This window comes from Diplotaxodon limnothrissa, linkage group LG17 (genome assembly GCF_057381915.1).
Source record: "Diplotaxodon limnothrissa isolate DT_005_m linkage group LG17, D_limnothrissa_male_GT1.1, whole genome shotgun sequence".
In the NCBI taxonomy this organism is placed as follows: domain Eukaryota; kingdom Metazoa; phylum Chordata; class Actinopteri; order Cichliformes; family Cichlidae; genus Diplotaxodon; species Diplotaxodon limnothrissa.
This window is the reverse complement of record NC_140612.1, coordinates 6,255,756-6,266,442: the sequence shown is the minus strand read 5'-3', so window position 1 is coordinate 6,266,442 and position 10,687 is coordinate 6,255,756. Positions and strand designations below refer to the sequence as shown.

Genomic DNA, 10,687 nt, shown 5'->3' with positions numbered 1-10,687 from the left:
ATGAGCTTGCTGGGGGCCTACAAGAAAAAGAGCAGTTACGATGGATATGAATCTTTGCAGCTGGTCGATAGCGGAGGGGATAGCTTCAGCATCGGCAGAGGGAGCAGCGGCGGCACACTTGGAGGCTCCATAGCGGCCACCCTCGGACCGAAGGCGGGCCCGCTGAGAGAGGAGGACTGCAGTACCATGGACAGCTCAGGTAAGAGCCCCTACCGCCTCCGGCTGCTTTACGAATGGCGTTTGGAGCCTTCGTGGACGCGGAAAGGGCTTTAATGAAGGTGTTTTGACTTTACTGAGTGTTACCGCGGCCTGTAATTGTCTTGGTAGCAGTGGACAACATAATGGCTAACATAAGTGAAAGTAGCCTACAGAGGAATCCTAAAATCCCAGACCCCACCTAAGAGACTGTACTGAGCTGCTACTGTAAAATAGATGTAAACATATATGTCATATATGAATTTGTAAATACGCCTCACTCTTCTTGCATGACCTATCTGTCCCTATCAACTTCAAACAGGCTTCTATAGATTCAGATGTTTACTGTATCCAAAAATGTGTTCTGAATTTTTTAAACACTTATCAAATTTTTTCTATTAAAATTACGGGAAAAGTCTATGCAAAGTAATTTTATTGCTATATTTGGGTGCTATCTGCTACGTAGACCATATTTCATGGTTTATTTACTTTGCACATGGGCTTTAAGACCAAAATTCTACCGCAACTGTAGCGGAAATATCACATGTCAACAGTTAAGAGGATAAATCTTGTTTAGTTTGGGGCGGTAGAAGCACAAATCCTCTCTGTTTAGGTTTTAATCTGGTAGTTGTTGATGGCAGATTATAAGCCCCACATATCTGATCTATAAGAAAAACAAAAACCCCGTGGATGTTAGTACTCCAATCCACCAAAGTGCTGTAATTTAATCCAGCTGTTTGAATTCATTGGTTTTGACAGATTCAGTTTTTTGTTTAAAAATAAGTCCTATAGGGTGGTATAGTTTTGGGATAGTTTCTGTTGCCTGTGCTCCTTCCATACTTACTATTCCTAAAATAGCAGACTCCATGATAAGAGCCAAATACCTGGCTCATGATACAAATATAAATTTTTGTCACATGCCAGACATTTGGCTCTTTCCATGCACTCTGCCACTTTTAATAATAGCAAAGCATTAGCATAACATCCTATGGACCTCTATATAGAGTCATGTGATGAATGTGAATATGAATGCTGATCAGGCTTCCTTCTCTTATAAATGTATACAAGTAATAATTTGAACATGTCAAGTGTGAACAACCAACTCAAACTTAAAAATAATTTCCAGTTTTAAAAAATTGAAATGACGACACAGTTGTCCAAAAATATTAGCACCGCAGTTATTAATACCTATATTACAGAATAACAACAACAATTAAAACATATGCAAAATAAATAAATAACATAAGGCTGATAGGCGTATCTAGATTGTGAGGCCTGTTTGTAGAATGTGTGTTCACCACACTGCAGTACTCTGTGGAGTCAGCCAGTCTCCAGAGATGAACATTTGTGTGAAACAAAAGAAGCTGGATGAGGAGGGGTAAGGAAAGGGGATTGTGGGTGGGGAATGGGGTGGGTGTGCGGGGGCACTCAGATGTGTCAGATGTCTGCCTGGCCAGTGTGTACAGACAACCTTTTTGATCTGCGTGTGTGTGCATGTGTGTGTCTATGTATCCATCTGTTTTTCCCCACAATGCTGGATGCGGAGGGGTAAAGGTTGGCACTCTAGGAGGAGGGAACCACATCCAAACAAGCTATTGATCTTTCTCACAAAGCCAAGGGCCCTCTGTGCTGCTGATTTCCTGTGCTCTCTTCCTCTAACTGGCCAGGCTAACCGCTGCTCTATTACCTGATAGAGCCTGTATCACAGCCTCCTCTGGTGTCTCCATTAGCAGGGTTTGTCACTGTAGTTGGCTCACTAGCCAGCAGACTCCCACATCCATCTGGTCATGGACACAGAGGCACATGGGCGAGCTACCAGACCAACAGGAAAGCAAACAGGCAGATTCTAACAGATCTGCAGGGGGATAATGACTGAAAAAAACAGAGATAGGCAAAATGTGCTGAAGCAAAGGTGAGGGTCACATTGAGGGTGTATGACTACAAGGTAACCACACTCTAATAAATATAGATAAAAACAACTTAGGAAATATATAGAAAATAAAGTAAGCCTGCACAATAAAAAAATAAAAAAATATAACTTGCTTAATTAAGCACTGGTATCATTTTGATTGTAATATTTCAGCAATACAATAAAACTAAAGGCCCTAATGATCTTGCTGAATACACCAATCTTTACTTTTCTTTCACCACCGCTAAATACTTTCTAAGTTATCGTGTAGCTAGCTTAGATTTTTATTGTCTAATTTAATCTAGATTGGGGTTTCTAAACTCTGTGGTCACAGGATGATTAATGGGCCATTGAAATCATGTTAAATACAATTTTTCTTCTTAAATATAGATTTCATTGCCTATTTTAATGTGAGTCCTGTGGAGTTTGGCATTTCACAGTCTGTCTGAAATGATCATATCTCCAGGCCTATGAAACAATTTGTTGTTGTAAGCAGATGCTGCTTCAGTTTAACAGTTTGAGAATCACTGCGTCAGCTTTATAAAACGTCATTTGGTGTAAAGTAGCTGATACAGCTGACACTGTGCAATTAAACTGACAAAAAGGGAACCACTTAGGATAATTAGAATATGGAAAAAATATAGACGTGTGAACAGATAAATGGTAGATCACTGGTCCAAGTTCGCTTTCCAGTTTGGTTTCAGTCTTCAGCAGGGTCCTAGTACTTTCCCCCAAAATAAGCAATTGTTTATCTTTTGAGTGAAGGGTTAAAAAAACCAACCAACATCACCTTGTAGGATCTTACTACAACACTTTCTGCCATTTACTGGGGCTAATTTATACAGAGCATGGCATAACCCCACCACAGTTTTACATCTGTTTAAATAACTCAGCTGTTTGTATTGTCATTGTATGTTTATCAAACGTGTTACATGTGACGATAAATAGTTTCTGTGGACACTGCAGTGCCCATAGAAACTCTTCCACTCTTCATTATAGCGTTGCTTCAGCTCATTGAGGTTTGTGGGCATTTGTGTATACACAGCTCTGTTAAGCTCGCTGCAGCATTTCAATCGGGTTGAGGTCTGGACTTGGACTGGCCCATCGCAACACCTTGACTCTTTTCTTTTTCAACCATTCGGTTGTAGATTTGCTGATATGTTTGGGATTGTTGCCTTAATGCAAGATCCAGTTTGGACAAGCGTTAGCTAAAGCTAAGGAGGGTGAAAAGAAAAGTGTCTGGACTTCTTGAAGTTTCTTGAAGACGTTTAACATGTCAGCTGAGGAGCTTTTTCAGTTCCAAGAGCAACTGGTGGAGAGTCCCAGATTTTTTAAGCCCTATTGGGAGTGTCCCTAAATGGTTTCCAAATTAATGGGCTGCATCCTCCCGAGGCCGCATTTGTAGACCGATTACGTCACAGCAATGCGACAAAGGCTGTCCAAATTCGTAGACTCCTCCGAATGCAGCTGACAAATGCATCCTCCTTTTCCCCGAATTTGAAGGATGGGTTGGGTGTATCCTTTGTGGCCCACTATATCCCAGAATTCAATTCCAGTTTTCAACAATGGCGGCTGCTTCTAAGTTTAAATATTACTCTTATTACTCTTTCTGGGTCACAAAATAAACTTTTAACATATTTTCAGGCGAGAATGTAGCTGTGTAAACTTCATATATCTGCTTGGTTTATCAAGATATCACATATTTGCAAAAGTGCTCCGACGTTTTCAGCGACGTCTGTTACCCAACAGCTTGATAGCTAGCTGGGAGCTCGAGGGTCACTAGAGCCGGCGAGAACGGCAAACTCCCGGCACATGATGTTCAGATCACCGTGGTCTTTCGCTACTCAGATTAAATGTGATATATAAGTCACTTAGATAAACTAAAAATGTTATTGTTTGGCTTTTTTCAGTGTTTTATTTGTTCGTGAGTAAATCGGTTTGGCTGAGATTAAAGTTTATTGATTTGATTAGATAAAATAAAACTTTATTAATCGCTCTGGTGGGTTCCTCCTTGGTTTTCACACAGCTGAATAAACGTCAAACAGAAAACTGATTAAACAGAAGTGTGAGATGGTCGAGAATTTACGCCAGTGTCATGTTATATTTCAGATAGCAAGGAGCAGACAGCTGAGTTTATTAAACTCCACCGAGACAGCAGTGACGCAAATCTGAAGGCTAGACCGCCGTTTACTTCCGGCCTACCCAATCTTCTGAGGACCCTGCCCACGTAGACTGGACTTTAGTGTCCCTAAGAGGGTTAGCTGAATGTTAGCTGAAGCTAGCATTTGATGCTAGAAGAGTTTGGAATACAGACGACTTAAGGTTTGACTCAGTGCCTGCAAGGTGCTCAGGTTGTGTGGTTTCAAAACAAGCCCAGATTATCACCCCTCCACCTCCATGCTTGACAGTTGGCATGAGGTGTTTGTGCTGATATGCTGTGATTGATTTTCACCAAACGTTGTCTCGTCTGTTTGAAGGACATTGTTCCAGAAGTCTTGTGATTTGCTCAGATGCAACTTTGCCAGCATGTGCTGTGCTGCCACAGTCTTTTTAGAGAGAAGGGATATCCATCCTAACAACCTGCACTTATTCAGTCTTTTTCTAATTGTACTGTTATAAACTAACGTTTAGCATGCTAACTGAGGCCTGTAGTATCCGAGATTTAGCTCTTGTGGTTTTTGCAGTTTTCCTGAGCGTTGCACAGTCCAACCTTGGCACGTGTGTTAACACACACTTGAATGCTCCATTTCAGCAAACTGACCAAAGCTTCTGGTTTACTTTAGGTCCTGTAAAAAGTCTTTCACAAGACTGTATGTAATGATGAAGTTTAAAACACAGATGACACAGATTAGTCGGGTTTGTTTTTAACTATCCCAAGCAGCTTTAAGGATCTGAAGGTTCAGAAGTCGTGACAATCTTTTTTAAAATTATGAATTTCAAAACTTTTGTAAAAGAATCAGTTTGCCTAATTCTCTGTCAGCTTCCTCCTACACTTAGTCAGAGCTGTAATACCAGCGTGTCATGCTTTCAGCAGCATGTAAAGGCTTGCTTGTCATTCAAGGGAGCGGAATACACTTCTGGTTAAGCTGTGTAGTAGATGATTAATCATAGACTCCTTGTCTTATCAGCAGCATCTATAATTAAGCAGATTAGCGTCGGGTTGACACTGCAGTTGTTGAAATTCAGGAAGATACAAGGCCTATGATTATGGTACCCCTGAGGTTAAGTGCAGGGTTTTTGCCTTTCGAGCTTTACTGTTGTCCCTGTGCATCTATCTGTGTCGTTAACACTATGCTGGATATTGAGGGAGTAAGGTTTGAGGCTATAGAAGGAGGGAGACATATGCTGACAGCCAACAGATCCCTCTGGACATGAATAGAACTGCCTTGTCTTTTTTCCTCTCACTTCAGTCACCTCTGTCTTCCCCTCCTGTTTCTATTGGTCAGCTTAGTGAATGTGATACTAGGCAGCTGAGGAGGGGCGATGTAGGCTATCGGACCGGCCTTCTTTAAGTGAAAAAGCTCTTTTGGATGTGACATTTCTTTATGAATGTTTGCTCATTCAGCATCACTGCTGCTTCTCCATCTGTACAGGTATCAAACATGACTGACACATACACTTAGTTCTTGATGTCAGGGTAGAGTGTAGGATCCTGGTTTTCTTAATCCTGTCAAGGTCACTGACTGGCAGATGTGTATGCCAAGGAGCTTAAAATGGGTCAAAACGTACCACTGAAATCACAGCCTTGCCTAAAAAAAGGAAAGAGGACTGTTTTAGCTTTTATTGTTCAGTGTAGACACGCCCAATTCAATTTTTTTAGCATGGGGGAATTTTGGTGTGTCACAGGCTGCAAGAGTTTTATTTCTCAGTAAAAATAAATCCCTGTCATGCACATCATGCCTCAGCAGTCAGAGACCAAAAGTCTAATTTTGGAACTTAGTGAAGAATCGCTGCAAATACATCATGCATGTGGCGAAGGAGTCTCTGTCGAAGGAGTTTGAAGCAGCTGCTGTATGTGGTTGTATATCAAACTTTGCACGCAGCTTTTCTCCTAGACGTTGTTTGTAATGTCTTTGCGTCTTTCCAAGCTCCTAAAATAAGGATGGAGTTGATGCTTTCAAGCTTCTGATCCAATTGCAAAGAAAACATTTAGCAAAATGTCAAGTTTTGACATTTTGATAACATAGCAAAAGTATGTGGGTAGATGTTTCAGATAAAAGTGAAATTTTTTGTTTGGCTTCTGATTTTGACAACCTCTGAGCTTGGCCTGACAGTCTGACATGCTGGTTGGCTGACATGAAAGGCACGGCAGCCAACCAGCATGAAAACAAATATGTCCTTGCATAGCCCATTAGCTATTTCTATGAGCTATTCCTGTCATATTCCATTTTCAGAGTTAGAAACATCCCACAAACTACTAACTAGTGGTACAGTAGTTTCTCGTTATAATGAACCATCTGTGTAACCTCAATAACCCTTTTCCCCAGTACTGTCCAGATGAAAGTCATCGATAAACCCATAACATCTTTAAGAGTGTGAATCTGACATTTCCAACTATTTAAACCAAAGAAAAACTTTGTACAGACTCAGTCTGTTTTTGCATAAGTGCACAGTGTTCCTTCTCCTGCATCACTGGGACTTTTCTTTTTGAAATAGAAGAAGAAGTTGCCTGTTAAAAATATTTTGCAATACTTCCATTAGTTTATCCAGGCCAGTGCAACACATAAACTAAGCTTTCTTTGTTTTTAATCATGGGGAAAAACCCACTTGCACATACGTGAAGATGAATTATAGATGAGGAAAACCAAAAAACAACCCTACTCTGGGCCCGATCTAAAATTTGATGCTCAGCTAGCTTAATGATCCCCACTGACCGGTTTGGTTGGGAGAAGCTCTTTTCACTCCTCACAGATCATAAACTCAAGCACTGACTGAATGCTTCTCTGTCGGCAAGTGCACATTTCTGCAGACAAGACAGGTTGTGCATGAAGCATGATGCTAGGACGATACTTTGCCTAAAATCCGGTTGTGGGTGTTTGTCTGCGGCATCATGTTTAATGTCGGTAGATTAGTCAGCACTGCCAGATGATATAAAGTAATGACATGGTGGTTTCTATGCACAGTAGGTGAAGAGGGGAGACAGAGGAGGGAGGGTCTGAGTGACTCAGATTAAACACATGGGCCTCATCCAAAGTTAAGAATATATGCAAACACACACAGATGCGCATGAGCTGGTGTGCATTTTAATGTGTGTTTTGTCTCTTATGTCCTTCTCCATCATTCCTTCACACCTACACACATGTTTACTGAGTGTGTAGAGCAGTGACTCATGTTCATCACCAAATGAAAAACCTCTGAATTAGGGCTCGAAGGACTGTGTGTAAATCCATCATTTGCGCAAAAACGTATGATGGGACGTTTCAGCAGAAGGTTGCCCTCCTCTCACGTGTAATTTTGGACGCTTTCCCTGCACCACAAAGGTGGGATCAGCTGCAATGACTGCCCTAAAGCAAAATGAAGTAGGAATTTGTAGGACATTAGTGACATCAGAGCTTGAAAAGCTTCTTGCTCCTTTGTTCTCAGATATGGATGCAGGCTATGGCGGAGGACTGCTGGATATGGTCAAGGGAGGAGCTGGCAAGTTCTTCAGCAACTTTAAGGACAACCTGAAAGACACGCTGAAGGACACCTCCACCAAAGTCATGCATCAAGTTGCTACGTAAGTGACCACTGCATTCATATGGTTTCATATTACAGGAATGAATACAGTTTTGCTCAAATGTTATACTAATAAGCAAAGATTATTTTTCGAGAGACTTGTGCAACAAAAGCAATGGAGACTTGGTCGGCTACTGCAACTGTATAGAAGTGATGATTAAAAATAAAAAAAACTCTTACGGTAGTTGATAAAAATGTGGCTGATCTTATGTTCAAGGTTGTCGTGTTGTTTATGTCCAGACAGTGATTTTTAGCCTCACATTAACGTCTATTTCAAACTGACCTGAATATTGTCAAAGATCATCACTGTTGATGCTTTCCAGCAGTTTTCAGGTGAAGAGTTTGAGGTTTTCAATCCTGAAGGGAGCACATCCAGTGAGGAACAAAACCAGGATCGTACTTCACTGGGTCAGATGGTCAATACAGAGCTCTGCTGGAACATGGATGGACCTGAGGGCGAGTGTCTGGTGCTACCAGCATGTCTCATTCATCCGAGCATTTTTTGGCCAAACTAACCCAGACCTTGCCCAATACCTGGATCACTCACAGGAGTGATCAGCTCTCTGCAACTTTGTTCACATCCCAAAAACGAAAACAAGTTAAAGCATCGCAGAAACAAAGTCTGACCAAGAGACAAAAAGAAAAGAAAAAAAGAACAAAAACAGCCCAGAAGTGCTCAAAATGATGACCTTGAATATAAGCTCAGTCAGTGCTTCTGATTTTTACAGATACGATTTTTAGTCATTGTGATCACATCTAGTTTATCTTGAGTTTATTACCATGTGACACTGAATTAAATACACTGTGCAGTCAAACACAAGGGCCAGGGGTCAGAATTGGCCCGCCAGAGACTCCAATCAGGTCCACTGGATGGCTTTGGAAAATGTGAAGGAGGGCATAGATTTTGGACTTTTAACTTTATTTTCCTAAATTTTACAGTTTTTCTACTAACCAGGGACCCTATTGTCATTCAAACCACACCAAAGTAATAAATAATAATCTATAATTTTTCTATAATTTTAGAAATGCTAACAGATGTCTCACATTAATTGCTGCAGCATTTCTTATATTACCGTAAATGAAATTAAATGTGTAATTCACTTCTTTACCCTGATAAAAAAGGAACCATCACTGGTTCGGCCCTCTTCAGATCAAAGTAGCCAATGTATTTGGCAAACAATTTAAAACATGTTTGACATCCCCGCTGTAGATATTTTTCTAGTGTTGTACAGCTAAAGATGAATACTGCACACAAGTCCAGCTTAAATCTGTGCTTCAGTAGTGAGCGAACTGGTTAACCGAATGCTGTTTCAGATGTTGATCACAAGCGTCTCCAACTAGCTTTAGAAGTGAAGCAGCAGAGCGGTTGGGATGGAGGGAGGAAAGAGTGAGGTTTCAGAGTCTGGCACGGCTCGGTCGTCCCAATGTGTTTGTGCACAGGCATCTGCACAGGGCGGCACAAAGAGGCCTCTGTATTATCAAACACACACACACACACACACACACACACACACACACACACACACACACACACACACACACACACACACACCCTACGTTGCTCCCCTCACTATTGACTCAGCAAGTCTGATTGTGAAATTTCCTCTCCAGGGTCTCTCCCTTTCTGTCGCTCACATCTTGGCAAACTCCCACTCTCCTGTCCTCTCGTTCCCCTTGTGTTTTTCGGTTGATCGACTGCCCGCTTGGCTCCACCTTTCTTCCTTTCCTCTCTGCCTCCCTCTTTGGTGTCTATTGCCCCACTTCTGGCTGCATTATTCATGGCGGTTCATTGTGCCAAATGGCCAGAGCACTGCTGATACAGAAGGATTCATTTCATTAGGAACCTGTGTGATGCGATGTGAAGTGTGTTTGTGGGGACTGTATATGCATGTGTGATAAGGGATAATGGAGGGAGGAGAAGTAGGCTAGCTCATACCTTTTGCTTTCTTAAACAGTATGCATTCAGACCACTTCCAAACAATTCTGTTTCGATTAATATATCATTATTCCAGCAAAACATTCCATATTTTCTTGTTATGTAGTCTTTTGGTTAAGTTGTTGCTTAACAGAAGATGAGTAAATAGATTTTAAGCAAATTTTGGACTTTATCTCAAATGTGACTGCCAATATTCAACCGTGTCTGCTGACATGGACAAAGTGTTAAGGCAGGTTTAAATGAGATACAAGAATGTCAACCAAGGGAAAAAAAATTCCCTTGAGCTTCCTCGGTATAACGTGACACCTCTGCTGTTAAACGGGCCTTCTTTGAATGCCCCGACAGGTCTTGATCCGTTCCTCTCTGCTTCTGTTCTCATGCGTAGTCAAGGGAAAGAGCTGCTTCTGAATTATTAAAACCAACCTGTGTTTCTTTACGTAGCTGAAGAAGAAAAATTTGCAGGGCAGGCGACTTGAAGCAACAATGTGTTTGTGTCTGTGAGAAGCGCAATGAATATGGAGCCTTGATGGCTGTGCTGGTTTTGTGAATAACACGGTGTGCTTGGTCTGCACCCAGGCTGTAACCCCCACTCCACCGACCTCCCTATCAGACACACATTAATTTGCCTTTTCCCCTCAAGTTTTCAAGCTTTGATCTGCATCTAAAATTCCAGTTTTCCCAATTTCATTATCCATGTCATTTTTCAGACACCTAAACATACAGAACACAAACTTACAGCACATCTTATCTACAAAATAAGAAACTCTGGTGAATTAAAAAAAAAATCCCACTGTGATTTTGAAGAGTGAATGAAGATAAATCAGGCCCCGAGGATAGATGATTGCAGTGCAAACACTATGTAGCCACTTAAATTGGTTTAAGCAGACATGCTATAAAAATCCTGCTTAAACAAAATGAAGACAAGTGAA

General features: G+C 41.3%; 1 protein-coding gene across 2 annotated transcripts in view; it reads left to right on the top strand.

Annotated features, from left to right (window-relative positions):
• Positions 1–10,687, top strand: part of dnajc6 (DnaJ (Hsp40) homolog, subfamily C, member 6) — a 30,146-nt gene continuing 19,459 nt past the window's right edge. For both annotated transcript variants that reach the window (XM_085376110.1, XM_085376109.1), the window contains exons 1-2: positions 1–199; positions 7,688–7,823. In XM_085376110.1, coding sequence (XP_085232236.1) covers positions 1–199; positions 7,688–7,823 — 335 coding nt within the window. The remainder of the gene's footprint in view (positions 200–7,687; positions 7,824–10,687) is intronic.